At 50.7% G+C, this 24,049-nt stretch overlaps 4 protein-coding genes across 4 annotated transcripts; 2 read left to right on the forward strand and 2 right to left on the reverse strand.

The window, feature by feature from the left end:
• Positions 1 to 381: 381 nt before the first annotated feature.
• On the forward strand, positions 382 to 12,519 carry EMH_0003550 (uncharacterized protein; the record flags this gene model as incomplete). Its single annotated transcript, XM_038022410.1, has 30 exons — positions 382 to 942; positions 1,142 to 1,273; positions 1,557 to 1,638; positions 2,064 to 2,103; positions 2,355 to 2,421; positions 2,661 to 2,808; positions 3,105 to 3,162; positions 3,506 to 3,560; positions 3,708 to 3,738; positions 4,098 to 4,159; positions 5,130 to 5,281; positions 5,777 to 5,919; positions 6,524 to 6,600; positions 6,841 to 6,890; positions 6,993 to 7,112; positions 7,497 to 7,632; positions 8,163 to 8,224; positions 8,397 to 8,468; positions 8,991 to 9,132; positions 9,618 to 9,679; positions 9,784 to 9,870; positions 10,181 to 10,277; positions 10,423 to 10,509; positions 10,802 to 10,863; positions 11,169 to 11,243; positions 11,375 to 11,408; positions 11,600 to 11,689; positions 11,825 to 11,871; positions 12,077 to 12,157; positions 12,348 to 12,519. 30 exons carry the CDS (start codon positions 382 to 384, stop codon positions 12,517 to 12,519), a joined length of 3,084 nt encoding a protein of 1,027 aa, XP_037878264.1.
• Positions 12,520 to 14,291: 1,772 nt separating this feature from the next.
• Positions 14,292 to 16,441, forward strand: EMH_0003560 (uncharacterized protein; the record flags this gene model as incomplete). The annotated part of the gene is made up of 3 exons (XM_038022411.1): positions 14,292 to 14,992; positions 15,211 to 15,245; positions 15,369 to 16,441. 3 exons carry the CDS (start codon positions 14,292 to 14,294, stop codon positions 16,439 to 16,441), a joined length of 1,809 nt encoding a protein of 602 aa, XP_037878265.1.
• Positions 16,442 to 16,973: 532 nt separating this feature from the next.
• EMH_0003570 (uncharacterized protein) lies at positions 16,974 to 17,795 on the reverse strand (the record flags this gene model as incomplete). Its single annotated transcript, XM_038022412.1, has 3 exons — positions 16,974 to 17,106; positions 17,324 to 17,591; positions 17,726 to 17,795. The coding sequence occupies 3 exons, from the start codon at positions 17,793 to 17,795 to the stop codon at positions 16,974 to 16,976; spliced, it is 471 nt and encodes a 156-aa protein (XP_037878266.1).
• Positions 17,796 to 19,858: 2,063 nt separating this feature from the next.
• EMH_0003590 (uncharacterized protein) lies at positions 19,859 to 20,949 on the reverse strand (the record flags this gene model as incomplete). The annotated part of the gene is made up of 2 exons (XM_038022413.1): positions 19,859 to 20,489; positions 20,765 to 20,949. 2 exons carry the CDS (start codon positions 20,947 to 20,949, stop codon positions 19,859 to 19,861), a joined length of 816 nt encoding a protein of 271 aa, XP_037878267.1.
• Positions 20,950 to 24,049: the final 3,100 nt, after the last annotated feature.

Raw genomic sequence — 24,049 nt, forward strand, 5'->3', positions numbered from 1 at the left:
CTGGACCTGCTGCAGCTGCTGGGCTTCTTCTCTATGCATGTTTCTGTGCCTGTTGTTGATGGAGTTATGCTTGGTGGGGTTTGTATCTCCTCACTGCGTACAGGCTTCTCTCCAGGTTATTACGTTGCTGATAGTGGCGAGTTGCTCGAGTGTCTGTGCTCGTCATTGAGGTGTCTCTTCAGCTGTCTCTGTCTCCTTGTTTAGGTGTCTCTTAGATGTTTCGCTGTGTTCCAGGTGTCTCCTTGTGGGGTGTGAGTCTCCTTTCGAGTGTCTCTTCACTGGGCCCAGCTGCGTACTGGGTTTCTTCATTGTGCATCTGCGTATTCGGTTGATTCAGCCCGTGTGTTCTGTTTCTCCTGAGGTGTATCTGGAGGCGTGAGTATGTGTATTCAAATATATACTGAGGCGTATGCTGAGGTGTCTCCTGAGGTGTCGCCTGCGGTGTCTCCGGAGGTGCCGCGTGGGGTGTCTCCTGAGGTGTCTCCTGAGGTGTCTCCTGAGGTGTCTCCTGCGGTGTCTCCTGCGGTGTCTCCTGAGGTGTCTCCTGCGGTGTCTCCTGCGGTGTCTCCTGAGGTGTATCTTGAAGCCGGGCTCTGCGTGCTGGTGCTCTCAGTGTTGGCTGCCCCCCGGGAGGCTCGAGCTCTGGAGAGTGCACAGAGTTTGATAGAGCGGCAGAAGGCGCGTATAGAGGAGCTGACGGAGACAGTGTTGCTGCTGCAGCAGGGGCGAGGAGACAAAGAGCAGCGGCTGCAGGCAGACCTGGAGAGTTATGTACACGAGAACCAAAGACTGCGGCTGCAACTAGACAGCCTCAAGGGGGAGCTGGAGGCCTTAGAGCAGCTACGAAGAAAAGGAGACAATGACGTGCAAACCCTCGTGGAGACAGTTGCTGCAGCAGAGAAGGGAATCGCAGAGAGAGACGCCCTCATCAGGCGCCTCCAGGTCTCAAACCCTAAACCCTAAACCCTAAACACTAATCCAACCCTAAACCCTTAACCCTCCGAGCAGCTGCACCTTTTCGCAGCAACTTCCTGACAGCGACGCTGATAGAAAGGCTTCTGGCCTAGGGTTTGCAGTTGACATTCTAGGGTTTAGAGTTTAGGGTTTAGGGTTTAGTGTTTAGGGTTTGGTGTGGTGACAGAGCATGGACAAGACAAAGGAGAATGAAAGGCTCAAAGAGGAGCAGCAGCGGCTGCTGCACCGCCTCAACAAACTGCAGAAGCTCGTGGGGACGACGGGAGAGGGAGAGGCCGACGGCAGGACCCCTCAAGACGTAAGCGAGAGACAGGAGGAGACAGAAGGAGACACCTATACACAAAAGGAGACAGACAATAGAAGCATCAAGTAGAGCTGAAGAGACAGAAAGAGAAACGTATATGCACAACAGCAGACAGTGGGAGAGACACTAGCCTGTGTCGCTTGTTGCCTTGGGGTATAGCTAGGCATCTAGCTAGGCATACAGCTAGGTAGCTAACTCGGTAGCTAGCTGAACAGCTAGCTGTAGAGGGGGGGGCTAGCAAAGGCTGGGGTGTATGGTGAGTGTTTTTCTCACGCAGCTGGCTGGGGACCTGGTGCGGGTCCAGCGAGACATTGAGCTCCATCGCGGCACCACGCGGCAACTGGGAAACACCCTTGAAGGTGAGGAGACAGCGCACACACACAGAGCCCTCCTCCTGCCCCCCAAACCCTCTTTCAATTAGATCCTTCCCCTGAGCCCAAACTCGTGCAGCCAGTACCCCCTTTCTTCACGATACTGCAGCAGGCAGCTGCTGCGGGGGGGGTCATATGGGGCCCCTCTGGCTGCGAGGAGCAGCGGAACAACCTGTACAGGAGCAAAACCCTAAACAGTACTTGCTGCGGCTTCGGGGGGGCTGACATGCGGCGACAGCCTTAGCAAGGTGTATATGCTGGTGTGGGTGGGAGGCCGCATTGCATCGCGAGGCATCGTTGCTGCAGCGAGGATGCATGCACCTCCTCCCGCTAAAAAAGCCCCAAACCCTAGAGCCTTCAAGGGTTTAGGGTTATCCTCGGCGACCTTCTCTGTATTCGCTGTTGTCCCGCAGAGCTCAGGGTTTCAAAGATGTGCCTCGTACAATCAGAAGCGTGAGAAACCCTAAACCCCAAACCCTAATTTGCTTGAGGCATCTTCATTGCTCTTCTTTGCGCCTAGGCCCCGGAGACCCCCTAGGGCTCTCTTGTTAAGCGAATACACTCCACCTTTTGTCGCTTTTTTCTCAGCTTGCATGGCTTGTGGTTTGCAAATATGGGGGTACAATTTGGGGTCTAGGGTTTAGGGTTTAGGGTTTAGGGTTTAGGGTTTAGAGTTGGGGATGCTGGGGGGTTGGTGTTTTCAGGAATCTGCTGGAGGGCCAGAAACTGATAGAAGAACAACGCGCCGAGATACAGCGTCTGTACAAAATAGTGAGGCCTTAAACCCTAAACCCTAAACCACCGGTGCTGCGGCTCTCAGTTGTATGCATCGATAACAGACACTTTACAGTTGCTAGTTTGTTGTTTTTGTTTCTGTGTTTCTAGTGGAGAGAGAGGAATAGAACGATGTAGGGTGTAATGTGTATCTCGAGTTTGGATTTCTACTTTGAGGTGTAGGGTTTAGGGTTTAGCGGTTGAGGGTTTGGGTTTGGTGGTTTGGGGTTTGTCAGGTGGAGGCATTGAATCGAGAGAAAGCTTTGGTGCCGCCTGTGGTGCTGACTCTGCCTAAGCATCTGCGCGGGGCTGGGGAGGCGCAGCTGGAGGCCCTGTCTAACAAAATGGGGCTTATACTACAAGCCCTGGACCGGGAGAGACAGAGTAAGAAACACACCGTGAGATATATAAGAAATACCTAAACACAGACACGGAGACAGCTGAACAGGAGACACTTGACGATAGCCTTGCAGCTGTCTCCTGCACGTAGCAAACTGCTCGCTGCATCGGGGTGGAGACGCTGTAGCCAGAAGCAGAAAGCCGCAGAGACAGAGAGCACCCCACACAAACAGAAGGAAGAGGAAATACAAGAAACATAGAAACATGCACATGCATATAGAAACACATGCAGAGAGTGAATCCAGAGAAACAGATGCTTCTGTTCTGTGTTTTGGTGTCAGTGACACCGGAAGAAGACAGAGAAGACAGAACGTCGCTCGCCCTGGTGCAGCAACGCATGTTCGAGGAGCAGCAGGCTCTCCTCAAGAGGCAAGTTTTCTTCATACGCTCTTCTGTACATTTATATTATGTGTGTATATGTTATGTATATTTATATACGCGTACACTTACATGTATGCATGTGTAGATCGTGTGCGCAGACGAAAATTTCTATTGTTTCTACCTTCACATGCATGCATGCCGTCTGTATTCATGCGGTTGTCCCGCCTCACTGCCGCTCATGCATACACACGACGCACACAGCAACAGCCAGCATTAGCAGCAGCGCAGCAGCGCAGCAGCAGCTGCAGCAGCAGCAACAGAGGCAGGGGAGTGTGCTGCACTCGTTTGTTGCTCTCTGCAGAGTTCTTGAGGGCTTCGATCGTATGGACGAGCGTTTCTGGGGGAGAGGGGACCTAGTGAGTCAACGCTTGAAGAGCTCGCTAGGTAGCAGTCTATGTGGCCGGGTAGCCACGCATGTAGCTAGCTAGCTAGCTAGCCAGCTAGCTACGGAGGCGCTGCTGAGGACTAGTGAGCAGCAGACGTGTGTTCGTTTGCGCATGCAGTGGAGAACAGACGGGTCTTTCTTCTACTCGGGTAGGCCTGTCTCCGTTCGGTGTTTTTGTCTCCTTTTCCCTTGCATTCTGTCCATTCAACTTTTGTCTCCTTTTGTCTCCCCGTCCCTTTCCTTATGCTTGTCGCCTCCTGCTTCGTATTATCTATTCTTTTTCTCTTTTCTTGGCAGCTCTCTCGTCTATACACCTGTATACGCGCCTCTCTCTTTTGTTTGTTGCCCCCCCTGCCTGTCTCTTGTCTCTGTCTTCGCTATGCCGTCGGTGTATTCATGCTCTACTGGCAGAGTAAAACAACCGTTCTCACCTGTCTCTCTCTCCGGATGGACCAGGGTTTAGGGTTTAGGGTTTAGGGTTTAGGGTTTGGTGTCTGTGGGCGGTCAGGGACGGTGCTGCATGCGGTGATAGACGTTGATGACGATGAAGCGGATTACCGAGAAAAGTTAGTATACCATATACCTACTCATAAGAACACTTTTACTTCTTTTTCAAGAATATGCATATATATATATATATATATATATATATATATATATATATGCTAGGGCTAGACACAGTGTAGCGCTGGCTTAGTCAAGGAGACACTCTTATTCGTTTGTTTTGTCGGAGTGTATATCTTAAACCCAGAGGCACTCGCAAGTTTCGTTTAGAGAAGGAGACACTTGTATGCACCAGTCTGCTTAGTTCTCGGTCCGCATGACTGCTGAGGTGAAGAGACACTCTTATGAATTAGCTGGGGCTTGTTTAGGGTTTAGGGTTTAGGGTTTAGTGTTTGGGGTTGCACTAACTAAGCAAGATGTGCGTGCCTGCTGTCTCTGTTTTCAGAATTATGGCGGTGAAAGAATGCATGCTGCTGTTCTTCCTCGACCCCAAGGCAAGGAGCACAGAGACAAACTAATACTTAGAAAAAGGGTCTCTGTATTCTGTGCTAGCAAATAGTTATACTTTCTTAGTAGTAGGCCTACTGGTACAAGTGTCTCCTTTTTCATACAAAACCGGCAAGACGAAGGGGCACACGAGCGAGAAAGGCTGCACCATAGACAGAGACAGTAACTCATAGAAACATAACCATATAACCATATAAGAGTGAACTGACATATAGCCAGCCACGCATACAGAAAAAACGGCATACAGAGAACACATACACAAAGAACACGGAGTAAACACATAACAAAGTAACCAAGGACAAAACCATACAAAGGGCGAATAGCAACTTGAGGATCACAGTTTACCGCGGGGACGAAAACGAGCATACACCATACACGGCCACACGAAGCAAGCCGGGGAAAGAGAAAGAAAGGTCCGCAGCTGCGAGCGGAGCATGCGCATGTTTGGTGGGGGGCAAGGGATAAGGAGACAGATCTAGATGTGACAGTGTGCATGTCAAGGAGATCGTTAGTTTAGCGGTGTCCGCAGGACGATGAGCCAACGACAGTTCTCCGTCCCCACAAGATGCATAACTTGTCTATAGACCCCAACGCGCTGCAGATTAGGCTTTTGTATGAGCCCTGCCTCGGCCGGACGGAGACACACCTCATCAAACTCATGACTGAAGATGAGCTCAACAGGTGGGGTATTTCTCTCCCTGCACCCTAGGTGCTTGCGGACTGTCTAGCGAAGCAGCTAGCCAGCTAGCCAGCTAGCCAGATAGTTCACCCGTCGGAGGGCGAGCTAACGAAGGCGTTGCGCTGGACGTGGTCGACTGGCTGTTCAACTACCGAACTAGCTATATAGCTAGCCATATGTTTAGGTAGCTAGCTAGCTAATGAGAAGCTCGTCACACTCCTTGCCAGCTAGCTCTTTGCCAGCTAACCGTAACCTCGGCTAGCTAGCTAGGCAGAGGCGCGAGGGTGAACTGGGTTGAAGAGAGATTGGTTGACGCTCCATGTCCAGATTTAGGGTATAGGGGCGTATGTTTGTGTTCTTTTATGTGTGTATATGCTTGTGTGGGTTTGCGTATTTGTGTGTGTGTGTGCTTGTATGCGTTTGTATATGGGTTTCTGTATTTGTGTTTGCGTATTTGTATGTGTTTTTGTATGTTTTATGTGTGTGTTGTTGTGCAGGTGGAGCCACGGCCTGGCTTACGGGGGCTTCTTGCGGGCTATGCCAGCAGCTGCGCCCCAACCGCCACCTTCGGCCCCTCCCTCCAGCCGCCCCCTCTCAGTTCGTGAAGAGGAAGTCCTAGTTAGTGTGTCTGTGCCGGAGGGTATGGCATTTGATGGGGCGCCAACTTTGAGCGAAAGGCATGATGGGTTCGTCCGAGCTTTCTGCTGCTGCTGTTGCCCATGCCGATGCTAATACTGTTGAAACACCTGCTGTTGCTGCAGATGCTGATGCTGCTGCTGCTGAAACTAGTGCTGCTGCTGCTTCTGCAGACTTTCCTGTTGCTGAAACTAGTGCGTATCCTGCTGCTGCTGAAACTAGTGCTGCTGTTCCTGCCGACGCTCCTGCTGTTGAAACTCTTGCTGCTGCTGCTGCTGTTTATTCGCTGGAGCGGGAGGCAGGGGAGCAGGGTATTGTCTACGTGTGGGGTGTACAGACACATCCAGTACAACGAGGCGCGGAACGTGTTGATAATCACATCGCCTGACGTAATACTTATATTTTCCCCCGTCTTTACGCTTGCCTTTGTTGCACAAAGTAGACAAAAAGCCCTTCACTTGTTTGTTGGTACTTGGTAGTCGGTGATGCGTTATTTATTTTGAATTCTAAGAACTTCATCTAGGGAGCTAGTGTGTTGCTGTAGACGGAGCTTCTGTACACCAGCAGCAATATGTGAGGGATGCTGTGGCGAATTGCTATCGGTGCAGGACACGACTCCTTTGACGATCCCTTGCTCGTTGGTTACTATGTCCATGAACAGAGACTTGCATTCCATCACCTTCAAGTCGGCAGAGGCAAGCAATCCCACCATCACCATACAAATACGCACACACAAATACAGAAACCCATATACAAATGCGTACAAGCACGCACACACAACTATGCGAACCCAAACAAGCACTTGAAGGTGATGGAGTGCAAGTCTCTGTTCATGGACATAGTAACCAGCACGAACCCGGGAGGCGATTTCTTCCGTGCCCTTCAGGGCTGCGCCTCCCCTCCCCAGTTTCTGTGATCTGCGCAGGGCCCAGAGGTTTCTGTCACTGTTAGCACACAGGAGAAGTTTTTCCCCGAGTGAGTCTCCCCGCCAGCGGAGCAAAACGCTAAACCTGAGGTTAAGCTTAGCCTCAACGTATCCCGTTAGATGCTGGGGTGTGTACGTAACTCCTGCTACAGACTCGCAGCAGTGGCGGGAGCAGGCAAGTACTACCAGCCACCTGCCAAAGAGACGCCGCTCCCGACGCCCAAGCCGTCTGAAAAGAAAGAGGAAGAACCCAGTCCCCCGGAAGAAGACGAGTAAGCGGAGCCGGAAGAGATGCATGAGCCTACGTGACGGGCAGTGAATGCACCCGGAATGGTATAGGAGATCGTGTAGGGCCTAGTGCTGAACTTTTGTTTGGTTACAATGTAGCTACAAAGTAGAGTAACGTGGTAGTGAATAGGCAGCCCGAGTCCTGTACTAGATAATATGGACGTGAGAATCACTGTCTAGTAGAGAGGGGCGGTATTTGTATTTCACTTAGATACACCGTGCGCTGTACGTGTTTAACACCTGCCTAATACCTAAAACTAAAGCTTGAATGCAGGCCGAGTGTTGTACGGGGTTGCACCCCATGCTGTGGTTCACGTTGGCCTGCTCCTCGCTGCTTGTGTAATTTGTTGTGTTCCCTCTCCCTTTAGGGTTTTTGTTGTTCGAGATGGTTATTTGATGCTCTTTGAGAAGGCAGGGGACCCACAGCCCATCCTGAAGCTGCACAACGCCGACTGTGTGACGCTTGCCGACGCAACGAACAGGGAATTTGTTATTACCCACAAAGTGCGTATAACGAGAGTTTTTGTAATTGTATTTTAGTGGAAAGTGGAAGGGAGGTGGGTGGGGGTTGAGTGGTGTAACATTTTGCCGTATTAGTATAAAAGAGTAGCGAGGTGTCTATCGAGTGGGTGGCGCAATGGATAGCGCGTCGCCCTCCGGAGGCGGAGGTTGCGGGTTCGAGTCCCGTCTCACTCTCTTTTTCTTTATTGTGTAGTTTCAGCTTATTATGTTTATGGTTATCTTTATCCTTTTGGAGGAGTTTGCAGAGTTAATTAAAATTATGTGGCAGAAATTAGAGCGTGTCCCACGTCTGGCGTACGCTGCAAGAGCATGATCAACGGTGTGCAAGCTTGTTATGTTTTTCGTGAAATTAAAGCGGGTGTATATTCGTATTCAAATTTAAAATTAAGAATTTGAGTTTTCTACATATTCTAGGCTAATATTGGTGTTATGGTGTACGCACGTCGGATGGCGCTCACGCTGATCCGGTGACCGTCCGCGTATCGACGTCTGCCTACTGCGTATCTGTGCAGCCTGGAACCCCAGAGGAAGAAACCTACGTCTTCTCCTTTCCTACTGACGAAGTATACCAAGGGTTTGTCAAAATAGAATATCCCACACCGTTTGCTTGGTTAAATGCTTGAGAGCCCATGCGCGGCTTGTCTTGACCGGCCATAAGGCTTCCCGTTTCGGTGCATTTACTACCCTGCTATGTCTAGGGAATATTTTGATTCATTTGAATTACTTTGACTCCTGCTGGATTGCAGGTGGTACAAGAAGCTGGAAGAAAATGGGTTCCTCAGGCGCAAAGGGGACCAGCGTGGCAGGACGGCGAACCAGTGAGAAACTGACAGACCGCTCCCTGTGCCCGTGCCTCTTTGTACAGCCGTCTGCAATGTGTTTGCAACTATGCTTGTGCGCACGCATACACGTGTGAATGCACTCGTGGGAGGAGTGCAGACTCGTATTATATAGTGGCGCAATCGTTGAAGCGCACGGTGTCACCATTGTACTCTGTAGACGTGCCAACTGCTGCTAGCGCACATCTGTCTCTAATCCATCATTGAGCATCTGGCTCACTCAGGTGCAGGCTGCTTTGCCTGGAACACCTGGTTCCACGTTGACACTGAAGCACATTGATCCCCGTCGTTTATGACATAGATGCGCTTCTCTAGATATGTGCCTGTGGGGCCCGAGCGTTCTCCGTGTGTGAATGTGGAGTCAAATATTCATCATGCACATTTAAATGAGTGTAAGCCTATGCAGATGCTCGTTGCATCCTTTATCTGAAAACGAAACATTGGCATTGAGTTGGTTGCCTTTCTGTGCGTCTCGGCGTTCCTGCATCGCCGTCTCTGCAGAGTGGGAGTGGTCTCAAAGGGGTGCCTCGAACTCTACAAGGACTACGGGGCTCCTCAGGCCAAGCCAGTCATCACGCTTATGGCCAATCGCTGCAGTGCCACGGCCAGTCGAGAGCGACGAGAAATAAGAATAATTCACACTGTACGTTTGTGTCGGCCTGTCTCCTTTGCTTTTTTGTTTTTGCTTGCTGTGCGTGTTTTTGCTTTTTCCCGCTCATGTATTGTTTTGGTGTGCTTACCTGCTTCACCAGCAATTAAACAACCGCCTGCCGGCCGGCATTTTGTGTGTGGCGCGTTAGACTCTCTCGGTGTCTATGCGTATTCGTGTGTGCACCACTCGATTTGGATATTTTGTCGTATGTGTGTACGCTTGTTCGTGTGTTTGTTTCTTTATTTGTGTATTTGTTTGTTTGTTCGTGACGTTGAAGAATGAATTGCTCATGACGGAGTGACTTGATATGCCAGCAAACGATGTGGAAATTTGGGGGAACAAATTCTAGCGAAGTGAACTGTTTAGTAGGCAACGGACAAACAGAACTCTTAGAAGCAAGGAATAGGGTGAGAAAGGGACAAAGCTTTGAAGGCCATTTCTTTTCACTTTGTTCGCTCTGCTGCTGTACTTCGCAGAGCCCCTCAGGGAAACGAGAAAGAATTACTCTTGACTGCGCAAGCTTGGCGGAGTTTGACAGGTATAGCTGATGTTTTTTTCAGTATCAGCCAGTCATAACACTCTCCCAAAATCATACGGCATTGCATCCACTAGCGATCCTGGGTCTGTGGTGCGGGGCTCTAGGTGGAACGTGGCTCTACATTTCGGCAATTTCCTCAAGGGCGAAGACATACAGGGCACGGGTTCCCAAGCCTATGCCAACCTATCCAAGTCAGTAACACAACAGCACTCCATGGAGACAAGTACACGAAATTCTCATTCAATTATACTTACGAACAAGCAATTTTAGCGCACAAACGGGCGAGCAAGCCAGCCAGTCGACGTACTGCCTGCTCTCACATTCGCTGTTGTCAGCCTAGATATGCTTCGGTCCTACGCCTTGGAGCTCTGAGAAGAATAGGAACTTCTCTAAATGCCCCTGGCAATGCTATGGAGTATGCGTCGTGATGCTTGAGTTGCATGGACGGGTACAGAATGGAACGGACCTGTGCCCATTCGTGTGTTTTGTGTGTATTGCCAGATACGTATTCCCTATAAACATGTTTGAAGATGCATCGGGGAGAAGGTCGGCGCTTCTGATTGAAAACAGGATGATAATGCTCTTCACTTCTCCCGATGTAGGCTCATTTGCAGGGGGTTGAGCGCTGCGAACGCCTGATTGTTGCTTGTGTTATCCTCGCATCAGGGAGCCAAAGTGTTTTCCTTTGTAACGCATGGGGTTCAGCGTTTAACTTTCAGGGTCTGCGTTTGTATTGTGGGTAGGCGACGGATCCGATATTGTGTTTCCCCGCTAACGAGTGCGAAGTGCAGCCCATCATCGCCCAGCGGAAGCTCCGGGTGTATGTAAACGTAAGCGTTTAAGCTAGGGTTTAGCACTAAGGGTTTAGGCTTATCGTGCGCTCCTCCCTGCGACGCCGACAAAAGAAAGGAATGGGGGCATCAATAGATAGGCTCTGGCGGGGACGGAAGTAAAGCAGGAACGACATTCTTGGTTGTAAATTGCAAAGGGCGCGTTATCGCGCCTGCATTGAATGCTCCTCAAGACCTGTATTCTGCCTCATGGCCCCTGCTGAGGGGGCCTCGTGGATAAGTGTATGGGAGAGAGGAATGCATATGGGGTCATGTTTCTGTTGTTCTGCAGAGGAACACGAAGAAGGAACAACGCATAGACTTCATTCTGCCACTTGCTAAAGATCTAGACAGGTGCAACCATGTCCCTGTTCCAGCAGTGCAGTGTGCAGTGCAGATACACCTAGATTCAGTCAACACTGCACGTGAACTCAAAACATTCAAGGGGATATGGGAAATTCATGGAAAAAATGCCTCTTTTTTGTCTTGTTCTGTCTTTCGTCCGTGCCGCATCTGTCTACCATTCATCACATCTGCCGTGTCTGTCTTCCTTCTCCTTTTGTTTTCCTTCCTTAATAACCCCTTTTGCTGTTTGTCGCCAAATATTGTACATCAGTAGAAGGCGAGTACATGAAATTCTGCTTCCTTTTGCCCTGCAGATATGCTGCTGCATGCCAGAGGGACTCTTTCCCGGAGGCGGTTGTGGGCAAGCAGGTGGAAAAGCTGAGCATCCCGTGAGCTGCTGAGTTTGATACGCGTCTGCGATCTTATATATGTGTCTGCACTAGAGACAGCAAAGGCAGCTGAAACCCACATCGGCGGGTGTGGGTGTGTGCGCTGCATGCGTCAGATTTGTGCTGTGCAGGAAGGGACTCATGGCCGTTTACAAGAGCAAGTTTGTAAGGAGAAGAAACCTTACTAATCCGTTGCCTTCTCTCAAACCCTGCGTTCTCAATGCCGATGCTGCTGGTTGTCTGCTCCTGCCCGGGTTGCTGCGGTTACCGCTGTTGCTGCTGCTGCGAATGTTCCTGCCGCTAGGGCCGTTGCTTAGACTGCTCGGACTACTACTGCTGATGCTCAATGCGTGCAGCACACCCATGCAGACGTAACGTTGGAGGTGGCTAAGTACACTTTCTCTGAGGAGGCATCGACATACATCTTCACGAATCTGGACGGGAAGGTATTTAGCGAAAATAGCGACACTGCAGCAAATTAGGCCGATCATCGCACAGTACAAGAAGCGTTGGAGGGATCAATCTGAAAAAAGAAAGAAAAGCGAAAATTAGCGCAAGTTAACTTTGTGCTTCGGGTGCAGGAGCCTCCCAGGAAGGTAACTGTGGTATCTCCAGACTCGCGACAGAGGTAAACAAGCAAACCCTATCATGCATGCGGACACATGTTTTAGGCCTTGTTTTCTGCGCCGCAATAGTCGACTATTTGGATTGAGGCCCCGTAGATGACGTGCTTGCATCTCTATTTGTTGTTGATACTTCAGAGAGGGAATAGTTCCTAGCCTTTCCCGAGTATGCAGGCATGTATTTGCTCGGCATTCTGTGCATGCTTGCAGGTGGGAGTTTGCCTTGAGACTGACGGGATTTAAGCCATTTTCTACAGTGCAGCTTCCGCGTTTTTTCCTTCCTCAGATAATGTGAGTGGTGAAGATTGTTCTCTTTTCCCTTTCGCGGTGCCGTTTTACTATTTATTGTCTGCGTATGGGCCCCTGTTTCTCTTTTAATGACTGTTGGGCCTTAGCGTAGCTGGTTCAGACACTGCAGCCGTGCATTAGCCTTCTTGTGTTTGATCGCTGACGAAGGACTGCGGCTATGGTGTTTTCTCAGCTACGGCTTTGTTACAGAAGAGGCCTCCGAACTAAGGAAGGAGGGGCTCCTGGGCAACGCGAGAGCTGCTTGGGGGCTGCTGAACATGCAAAGAGAATCCCGAGTTTCTGCCGGGCAGATGGACCAGCAGTCACACCATTCGCAGCCCCGCAGCGACTCCGGCAGCCGCTAGGGCTCCCATGCATGCATGCCTGCCAGGGCTTGAGCCCAGTAATTTTGAGCATTCTCTTCTTTCATATATCCACCTGATGCGGCATCTAGGCTGCTCGTTGCTAAACTACCTTTCAAACTATTACAGTAATTATAACCAGAATACGAGGGATTAGCGAAGCGTAAAAAATATAAAATTGAGCAGAAAACAATCAGCTCTCGCCTTCTTCCGCCAACCTCGCAAAGCTAGACAGGCCACCCACTTGAGTAGGTCGGTAGGAAGTTACTGTACTACGAAGTGAAACCTAAGAAATTCTGAACGGCCATGCTCACTGTTGCAGGCACGAAGTTGGTTAATGTATTAAAGGGAGTGAACCGTTTTCCCGAAAACAACACGCCTATGGAGGCTACTCAACGGGCGCCGCGATGAGTGTTCGCCCCCAAGAATCCCAGAACTATTGACCAAAAGTTCTATTGACTAGGTCATGCTATGACCTAGTCAATAGAACTTCATCTATAGCTTAATCCACAGCTTCCCTTTGTCTGAAAAGTGTCAGTTCTTCGTGAACAAAAAGGCTCCTGGTGGACTTCGAGTTTCCAAGTACCTCTGTACATGGCTGTTCCTGGAGTGAGGCATTCAGTAACGTTGGGCAGCAGCGAGATCTAAAGGGTGAAGTGTTGGGGCTCGACGAGAGCAAGGTGCAATTTCACAGGAAGATAAGAAGTCCACCTCCACCACCCTAGCTGAGGAGGAAGCAGGCGGTTTGGAAATGAACCCGCATGTAGAGGTTATACATGCATTTATGCTTGCGTGCCTTTTATGCTTGCGTGCGACCTGACAAAGAGCCAACGTGTGTTCAATAATCGACTACGGCGCTGGCGCATAGGGGCCGCTTGCTTTCGTCGCCAGCCTCTGGCCTTTGTGACGTTCTCTCCACAGGAATTAGAGACTTAAGGGGAGGTCACCTGCTCCTAAAGGGAACCCTTATACTGACTCTACTTCTACGTGGCGATGATCCTCAGCTAGGGCGCAGGACCGTCGCTCCAACACTCTAGATTCCTTATCGTACCCCCAATAACGCCGAAAGCACTCTAAACACGTACTTGCCTTCAAATAGCCAGCGTGCAGACAACCATGGATACGTCCACCGACGTATAACGGGACACGTTACGGATCCTTAGCCGCAGTACTGTCCGTGCAGCTCATGCCACAGGAGCAACCAAACAAACAAACAGCTCCCCTTAAACGTGTACTAATAATTTAGAGAACTTGAAAGCACCGTTGGACTCTAGAAGCGAATATGTAAGAAGTCATGGATGCGTCCTGACAGACCCTCCTACACCACAAGTTTGGGAAGTGTGGCATCGAAGTACGTTTACTTCTCGTCTCCACCGTGTCCTTTTATAGCCTGCCTGATTACGCAGGAATTAACCGTAAAATATATCCGTTTTTTCCCCCAAAGAGGCTCGAGTTGCGTTAAGTATTGTGAGACCTCATCCGGCGGGTACTGCGCATCATGGCTGTTTGTTGAGGCCCCCGCCTGTTTGCTTGTTGCTGGTTCTCCGAAGGCTCCGGCTAAGTCTTTCGTTTATTTGTCTATTTTTTTGCATCTTATCCCTTAAAAAACAAAAACAGGGGCGCAAAAGACCCCTTCATTCCACCCTGTAGCTGTTTGTACGACTCCCTGAGCTGTGCCGTCAAGGGGCCCACCTTCCGTCGCCTTTGGTATGGGGGGCCCCGCCGAGCCAATTTCCTTTTCTCAGTGAGTTAACAAATATCAACTCACCCTGAACATGATGGCCCTGTCGGATCCTGCTGCGCCTCCTCTGTGGTCTGCTGCAGTTGTTCGTGCTGCAACGCACACGGACGCCGTAGAAAGCACGCGAGGTATTCACTCCCTAATGCTGCTCCAACAACAACAGCAGCAACAACAACAGCAGCAGCAACAGCTGCAACAATCACGCATCATCTTCCAACACTACGTGGGTCCCCACAATCAAGAGCAGCCGCAGCAGTGCCACCAGCAATTGCAGCACAACCTCAGCAGACAGGCACTGCTGCTGCTGAGGAGTGCAGCTAAAACCGCATCTGACTCGCCTTCACCTTCCCTTTCTGGGAAAGGGGTCATGGGAACCCTCCAAGGGGGCCCACCGTGGGGCCCCCCTTCCCCCGTACCTGCAGGGAAGGAGGAAAACAATGCCGTGACGCTACATCTGTTGGGCGAGGTAGAGCGTAGCAGCAGCCGCAGCAGCAGTAGTAGCAGTAATAGCTCTCTCCCGCTGATAATTGAAACTTCAAATGACTCCAGCAGTGACTCGGAACACGATGACGACTGGGCAGAGTTGACACTGGAGGAATCGGACGATAATGATCAGGCTAGCTGCCACGTCCCGCCTCCTCCTACGCAGCAGGAACAAGGAGACTTTCGCCTGCTGCCTGCTACTGTGAGGCCGTTCGCCGTTTCCAGGCACCGAAAGGCACAAGAGGCACCAAAGTGAGGCGTCTGTATTTGCACATCGAATTGTTACTCCTCAACCCCGCAGTCAGTTCTGCCATTTTTTGTTTTCAATGGAGTCAGCCGTGCGCACACCTTAAGCTGGTACTGCTGCTGCAGCATCAGCCTCAGGAGTATACTGCAGCAGCAGCAGTTGTTCTCCCTGCTTGTTGTGGCCGCAACTGGTGCAGCTGCTGTTGCTTCTTTTGTGATTTCAGGCAGGAAGTCGGAGTTGTCTCGGATGCAGTTTACGGTGCGTTTCCTTTCTTGCTGTCTCATTCTGTGACGTCTTTCTCCCTAGCGGCTTAGAACTATGTTATGCATATGAGCAGTACAGACGTCGCCTCGGTGTGTTCCGATGTGCATTACCTCTCAGAACTCCCTAGGGGCCCTGGAACGGGAGGCAGTCTACCCAGCCAGTTCGCACGACCAGCTGCAGCGCAGCAAGAGCAGCAGAAGCAGCAGCAGCAGAGTTTCTCGTTCGTGCGGGGCTTAGCTACAGCCCTCCGGGAGCGCATTTTTGACGGCATTAGAAGGGATCCTCAGGAGAAATCCGAGAGACAGGCCCAAGAGGAAGCAGCCGTTTCAAGACAAGAAGAGTCAGCAGCTGCAGCGGCAGCTGCTGCTGCTGTTGCGGAGACACCTGGAATCGTTGCGCTACAGATGGAATTGCTGCACCTGTCGAGGGAGGAACGGCGACAAAGGAGACGGCAGACGACGACCCCGAAGCACAGATCCTCAGCACCGGTCTCCTCAAACAGTAGCATTAGCGATAGCAGCAGTACCAGCGGGACCCCCAGAACAGGCAGCAGCAGCTGTAGCAGCAGCTGCAGCAGCTGCTGCAGGAGCAGCTGCAGGAGCAGCTGCAGGAGCAGCGGCTGGAGCAGGAGTGCCAGAGGGCGGCTACGGAGTGCGCGGATGCGCATTTCGTCAAACAGTTCCCCCAGTCTGAAGTGTACAGACACCGCAGGAACGCGAACAGTCCGCCGCTGCACCTCTGTCCCCACTTTTGCTGCTTCATACACGTCTGTCTCGTTAACTGTGGACGAACAGGAACTGCTGCACAAAGGGAAAGCAGGAAGCAAACGAGCTTCCCGGGCAAAGCCTTTTCTGCATGCAGAGGACAGGTCAGCGCTCCGCCCCTTGAATGCAAGGGATACAGGAGCAGTAGACCAAAGAACTAAAGCAGTTGCAACAGCTGGAGAAGTGGAAACTGTATCATCCCGTCCCTCAGATGCCCGCACTGCAGTGACGGATCCCGCGTGCATGCAGTGCACTGGCGCAGAAGGCGCTGCTTCCCCCGTTGTAGTTGAGCGAGGACGTCTGCAACGGGAACAACGGGCTCTGGATGCTGCTGCTGTGCTGCAGCAGGAGAGAGAAAGGCAAGAGATGCAGCGTAACGTGCTGTGGTGGTTTGCAAATGACATATTGATGCCTTATGCGTTGTAATTCTGATAACCGTCTTTTCCTCTTCCAAGTTATAAATGTTAACCGGACGCAGCAAGGCATAGTGGTTGAAGTGCAGTTGGGTCTATTGAATTTCTACCCACTCGCTATACCTCAGCTTTAAAGTTAGTGACAGACTGCTCCGCCGAGGCAGCCCTCGGCAAAGGAAAGACCTGTAATACAACGACAGGGTCTCTCCCTGCTGCAGACAGCCTCATTCTGTCTCTATGTTTTTTGTTTTTCCCCTGCAACAACAAAAGACTACGGTGCTTTCTCACCGCAAGAGAAAGTCCATACTCACTGTAACTAAAATGTTGTTATTGACTCCGCCAGTTAAGGGGGGGGGCATGCCGGGGATATCCGAGGAACCCCCCGAAGCTATTGCCCGCACAATGCGCTAATGTGCATGCACACATGTATGCATACACGTGCACATCCCAGGCACCAGCCCAACGGTCACTGCGGGGAAATTCGGTAAAGCCCATGACCCCATGCAGCTAACAGAGCCAGCAGATGTCGCTTTTGACAGTTTGCTTTACTGGCCCCTGTACTGTTCAGGGATATAGTCCTCCGGATTGACGTCGACACCGCGCCACTTCTTCGCTCGGCGAGCCTCCAGGTATTGGGCATAGGCGTGGTGATCCAATTCAGGCCCAAAGTAGTTCCACCTGAGCAACCAATAACAACATTAAGCGCCAACAACATGTACGCCTGTGTGTATAACAGCAGCTTGGAAACACCAGTGAATCTGGAGAATCAGAGCGTGAGAGTAAAGGTAAAGATACAAGCACAGTTTTTGATTTCATGTACACTGTCCAGGCGCTCGGCAGATACTTCGTGTAGGGAATTCAGGGTCCAGGCTTCCGGGTGTGTGGCAATCAGTACCTAAAGTTCTTCCAGTACTCATCGCGGTCCATGAACTGTTCCATCGGTTCGAATTTGTTCATGTAGAATATAAACATAAGAATGGGGATGGAGGGGGCAGCTACAGCTGCCACCGCCATGAGCAGAAAACGCAACTGCGGCCATGCCGCTTGAAACAACTGGCGTGCTGTATATTCCTTGTAGCACTTTTCCGTGTCGAAAAAGACGGCAATATCTTCGTGGGTTGGCGCATAAATAGATGGAGTTGTGAAATTTAAGTATTGGTAACCTGCAAACACACAAAGGCAAAAGGCGCAAGAGAGCTTATTATACGGCAGGATTCACGACAGAGCTGCGCAGACACCAGCGGTGTAGAGTGAGCGCAACTTAGGTTCACTTCTCATGTTTCCGAAGTGCGTTTACCTGAAGTCATCGGAACTCGAGTAACTTTATGGCTGACAAATTTGTGGGAGCTTATTTTCCGCATATCCATTCCTTGCCACGGTTTCTTAGCACCACAATCTGCCCCTGGAGGGTGAAACTGAGGGTTTGATGGGCTAAATGACTGAAGAGGAGCAGGAGAGAAGTAAAATCGCGGGTAACTTCGACGGAGAAGCGCGGCAGCCAGGCTGCCTCCTCCGCCCGAGGGAGTCATGTTGCAAGGAGGAAAAATATGTCTGCAATGGGGTCTTGGCGTGTATGGTTGACTGTGATTTGGAAGTCCCTGAGGACTGAAAACACCTATTAATACACGAATTTAATTTATAATAACAAACAGTGCAGAAACGAGGCTAAAGTCCAACGCGGCCCGGCGGCAGGCCGAACAGGACTGCATGCGGGAACAACTTATGCGGATACGACTCAGTTAGCAAATTATTAAATTAGCCCCTCTACATTCATTTTTCTAAACATTAGGACAGTAGTTTTTGGAAATACATACCCACTAATGCCTTAAATGCAGCACCAAGTTCAGCATGCATGCAACGCAACTTCGTGGTTTCCGCAATTTTGCGTTGCGTGCATCTCGAACTTAGTGCACACAGCTGCGGGCCAGCGACGTCTGCTGCAGCCAGGGGCTCGTTCTCCCAGCTTCTCCGCATGCACGCTTCCTACGGCCGAGTAAACGTAGTACAGCCGCTGAAGTGAATGTAGTTGTCTGCAGCGTGAGCCGTCTGAAACAGGAATGTGTATTAAAAAATTGCCTTCCCATACTAAAAATGGCCTTCCGAGGCTGGTACATGTACTTCTAATTGCGTTCCTGTTGGCTATGCAAAGCCATGTAAGAGTTCAACAATAGTCAACAATGTTAATGCACTGTTAATGCACTCTGTTGTTGCTGTTCCCCATTTTGGCGTCGGGGCTACTGTTGACGCTGCTGTTGATGCTCATTGTAGTGAATAAGCAGTACAGACACCGCCCCAAGTGCAAGCCTGGCAGTTGTGCCGCTCTCGTTTTCGTATTTCGTAGCATATGGGCGAGGCCCTGCAAGGCAACATGCAACGAGAGTCCTCGATCTTGTTGGAGGACCGTCCTGAGCTCCAATAGACTTTGGATACGTAACGAAAGGTTTTTTAGGAAGCAATTACTTCCCTTCTAGTCCCCAGATGGCCTGAGCCCGGTGGCGCAAGGGCCTCCGGCCGAGAGAGAAGCGGCGACGTGAGGCGAGCTGCAGCGCAGCTGGTTTCAGCTAGCGCGGCAAGACATCCTCACCCACATGCACAGTTAACTCCCTTTGCTGCATGCAATAGGACTGTCGGCAACTTTTGATGACGTAGTTGGTCCTTAGTAAGCAGCTGCACACAAGGAACACAGTGTCTGCCGATCGATCTCGTTCTGTGAGACGGGTTTGGTACCGCATCGACTGGAGTGCCCTTGACTACCAGGAAGGTTTCCCACGCTGCGTAGCCGTGCCCTCCCCTAGTTGCAAGCGGCCCTGGCCACTTCTATGTTCACGCCTAGTTGGGTTCAACAAGACCTTCAGTGTAGTTCATGCTGTTTAGAGGGTGGAACGTATGCTGCGATACTGCGGCCGAGTGAAACTCGAACTCCGCTGCACGCTCCCGTAGGGACGGCCCGCTGCGTGGATGTTCCTTTCTCCGAGGGGCCGTCTGGGAAACAATCGAAGGGCTTAATATACGCTTTGTCAATATAACGTGCCTGCTGTCGTGTTCACGCGTATGCACCTGGACAGCGCCTTAGGGACAGTAACAGATTGCCAGTGATACGTCCTAGCTGTCCCGAAGAAGGCGTCAGAGAAGCAACCAGCTGCCGTTGCTTTTGTCGTGTATCGTGACTGAGTTTATCTGCCTAGGGAAAAACACCTACAGTTGCGTGTGGGAACTAAACATGCGTATCTGGCTTGCTGCTGAGTTGCACGTGAAGAAACTCTTCTGCTGCTTGAGAGCGATCAGCTCCGAACAAAACACCAACACCCGAAACTAAAGACCAAAGGAGGTTTTCCCCGCGAAGTCAAGAAAAAGAACCGTTCTGCGGGCTAAAGCAGCAGCCGCTTCTCTTCTGTCATGGGAGTGTCGGCGGAAGGACGATTACTGGCTATCAGTGGCATTTCTCATGGGCTGCGCTTTCCTCCTGTGCAGTTTGGCTCTTGGCGCTGAGCGTCTGCTGTTGCTGTGAAGAAGCTACAACCAAATCGGCAACAGCAAATCTCGCGGGAGGAGGTATAGATGTGCCGGTGGTTGCTGGGGCGGCGAGTTGAGCCAGGTGACCCACTGGGAGTTTAAGACGAAAGAGGGGTTTGCGCTTTTGCTCAGGGCATTCACCGCTTCGCGGAGTTGGAGAGTAAGGTCTTTTCTTGGAGGAGGAAGTGGCAGGATCGTTGGCGGGAGCTCTTTCGTGCAGCGGACGCAGAGCAAGAGTGGAGCCGTCGGCTGATCGGAGGAGATGTTGGGGTCGCCTGCTGCAGGATACCGAATCGAGCAAGTTCTTCGCCACCGTTAAGCAAATGCTAAGTCGCTCCTCCATGCTTATGCTGCAGCTGAGGCCTGCAAGGTACTTTTCATGAGCTGTCATTGCTGGCTTTCGGCGACGCCTGCGCAACGGGCTGGCGCGGCTTGGAGGCGTAGAGGAGTGTGCGTGGCAAGGGGCAGGCGTCAAGATGTTTGCTCCTACGGTCTCTGTTGAAACCACTGGACTGGCTCGTGGCGCTAGCGGGGACAAAGTTGGCGGCCTGAACAAACCAGAGGAAACAAGAGGAGATACTTCGACGCGACAGACCAATTGTAATAGAATAGAAAGCAACGAGTCAATCTGCGCCATCCTACCGGGGATGAGCTTAGCGCCATTCGCCACCAACGAACGAGAGGAATTCCTGGAGGGCGAACTCCATATGCACATGAAATCAGCACAGACAGCGTACTACTGCAGGTGCCCGTGAATGCAGCACAGAAGTTGAGGCCCAGAATATTTAACAGAACAAGGCGACGGTGGGAAGGACACACTTACGCTTTGGGATCAGAGACAGCAGCCACTTTAGCCCTGTGTTCTGGTACAGGCGGGCCGTAGTTGTCGGCCATGGTCATTGTCTTGGCCGATTGCTGAGGGCTCGTTTGAGAATTGTTGACGGGGCTTAAAGCGAAAAGAAGATATTTGGAGTGGGTAGACCGCTGCTTCCTTCTGTTGTTCCTCATCTTGAACTACAGTGAATGTTGCTTTATCGAGAGAGAAACTCAGAGACTCCTTCGAACGGCAGTGCTCGTAGAGACAACCGAGACCCAGGCGAGGCCCGAGACAGCAAGTACAGCACGTCGAGGCAAGTGCAAGTTTGTTCAAAAAAAGCAATGTTTTTCGATAAGTAGAGCCTTATGAAAGTGAATAACGGTGCGTGTGTTCAAATGGGCTAGCCGGAAGGAGGCCATCTGCAAGCCCGGGTCACTGGCGCGCCAAGCGCAGCCCTTGCCATCCCGTGTTGTCGGGGTCACGTGGCGTTTCGCTTTCCACCCTTTGCCTACTATGTCGACCCAGTTATTTCATCTAATACATATTACATTATATGTATTTAGACTTATTTCATTCAGCACAGTAGTGCAACGTGATCAATTTCGCAGTTTTTCGAGGTGGCACGATACCGCCGGACAGTGCACGGAGATACCGCAACTTGCGCAAGAAGGCAGAAAGGCCTGCACCTATAATTTCAGGATCCTGTCGAGCTATGTCTAGTTTCCTTTCCAGATCAGGCTCCACAGATGCCCCTGCTTAACCGCCAACCTGTGCGGCAGCAGAAGGACCTCTTGGGACCAATGGTCAGGATGGAAGGACCCGACGAAACTTTGGTGTCTTGAAGAAAGCTTGCCCATACTAAATACTCGAAAACTGCCTGCTCAGTTCCCAAAGAGGTTGGTGCCTACCGTGCTGCTCAATGAATAGCTGGCGCAGCACATTGCTCAGTGCACGGCATTTTGAAGCCCAAGCGAAGGCAAAAGAGGGATAGGAAGGCGAAGAAACACAGCGTATACCAATCCATAGCTCAGTCAATAGTTATGCTATGGAACGGCGTGACTCTCAGCAAGGGCTCCCAAGCTGGCTAACAATCTTTCCCACTTTGTGCGCTTCCAGTTGGCTGCCAATAGTTATTTTAGTGCAATGCCTGCTGGGTAGAGGGCGGATACGCCAAATAGAGATAATGCGACAGACTGAACAACGAACGCATCTGCACTCTTCTGTGGGAATAGCACGCTGCAGCGTCTCTACTGTTCCCCGGGGCTGCATTTTGTGAGAGACCAAGGGCTGCGCCTGTGCTTCACCCCGGTGTTCTGCGTATCCTCATGTGTCTGTGCATGCGCATTGATGGCGCCTGAGGGACGGTAGAAACTTGCTGATGGGCATACCTAACTATTCCAAAGGATGGATCGAAGACAGAACAAGCTGCCGCTGCTGTTGGTGCGCGCTGTAACTGCGTCTTCGTGCCTGGGGAGAAACAACACCTACACTCGCATGCAGATACTGCGCATGCTTCTCTGACATATTGCTGAGTTGCATACGAAGGAACCCGTCTGTTGCTGGAAAACAATCGCTTTTGAACGAACACAAACAGCCAAAACTGAAGCCAAAAAGATATTGGCAACAGGAACTCAAACTAGGGAACCGTTTGCGGTTCGAAGAGATTCAAAACGCGTGTTGCAGGGACAGCCGCCTCTCTCCTGCTTTTGAGCGGGAAGCAGAAGGGCGGTCGCTAACAAGCAGTGAAAAATGCAGAAAAGAAGCACACAATGTCTGGAAATAAATAGAATAGGCATGTCTGAATACGAAGCGGATGCAATAGGCTGAATGTGAAATATCTGAATAAGCAGATGATAATGCGAAATGAATGCGGTACACCAGTTCTTGTTCTAGTGTGTTTATTTAGCTTCCTTTCGATTCATATACGTATATTTACTTTAGTTCTTATTTCCGTCTCTTCAGTGTTTCTGCTGCGTGCTTCACGTTGCGCACTTCGCCGCATATTCCATTGGCTTCCCATTCTAACCTGTTCAGGTCATTTGTTTTATGCGAATATATGTAGAAAATGGACAAGGCGGAAGTTAACACTACATAGAAAACGTATACAGTTCAGTATGAAGTGAATGGATAAAATAGATGCGAACAAGAAATGTGCGTATACATATGTGAGCATAAACTACATTGATTTGGCTTCCAAATCCATGAAGCAAGATGCGAACAAGAAATGTGCGTATACATATGTGAGCATAAACTACATTGATTTGGCTACGAAATCCATGAGGCAAACAGATGTAAACGCGTAAAGAAATTAATGGACTTAGATATGAGACAGATGAAGCAAACGGATGTGAACAAGTAAGAGAAAAACATTTGTACACATGTGTACTAATAACATTTGCACATCTAACAAACGAAAATACAAGTAAACATGAAATCGATGAAGTAAACGGGTTTGAATACGAAATAAACGCAATCAGGAAAATTCGGGGTTCGTGCCCATATCATTTGCAGTTATTTACTAAATTTTCAACACATGCAGAAGGGAGCAGCGGCTTTTGATGAGAGCCTATATCTCATGTCATTATCGCACACATACTGGGCTCCTCGCAAGGTTTGGCCGCTTACGTTAGCCGATGAATCAGTGAGAAGTTCTGGATCCGCACAGCTCCTGCTTCGCCTCGACTTGCTTCTTGTCTGCTGAAAACCGCTGCAACGACAGATTTGGGGACTCCACGGTACCGGAGGGTACGGAAAAACCCAGCGTAATAGTCCCCGCCAGCATATACTCGCCGTTCCCAATTGCTGCTGGAGTTGCTGACGCTGTTGCACTTGCCAGAATTGTTGGGGCTGTTGTTGGTTTGTTTGTGACCCCTACGTGCGTCTGTGGATCGTGTTTTTCGGGTTGTCTTGTTGCTTGCAGGAGTTGCGGGGCGATTCTTCGGGAGACAACAGCGGAGATAGTTTAGGTCGCGCTGCAGTGGCCAGGTCTCACTTTCATCCATGTCGCCTAATATTTTCCCCTCCTATCAGCGTCCGCTCCAGGAATAGCAGCAACAACAACGGGAGCATCATGAGCAGCTGCGGCTGCAGTACCCGAATACTTGTTGTTGCACGAGCTGAACCATAGGCGAGGCGCAATCTTGTCACCACCCACAATTGTAAGCGCCTTCTCAAGATCATTTCAACAGCAGTGGCAGCCCTAGCTGGTTTGGTACCAGGACGATCACGGGATGCAGCAACAAAAGAAGCAGCAGCTTTGTGGATTCCTTCCTAGGCATCAGAATAGCAGCG

The sequence above is a fragment of the Eimeria mitis genome, genomic scaffold (genome assembly GCF_000499745.2).
Source record: "Eimeria mitis Houghton genomic scaffold, Emh_scaff211, whole genome shotgun sequence".
Taxonomy (NCBI): Eukaryota; Apicomplexa; class Conoidasida; order Eucoccidiorida; family Eimeriidae; genus Eimeria; species Eimeria mitis.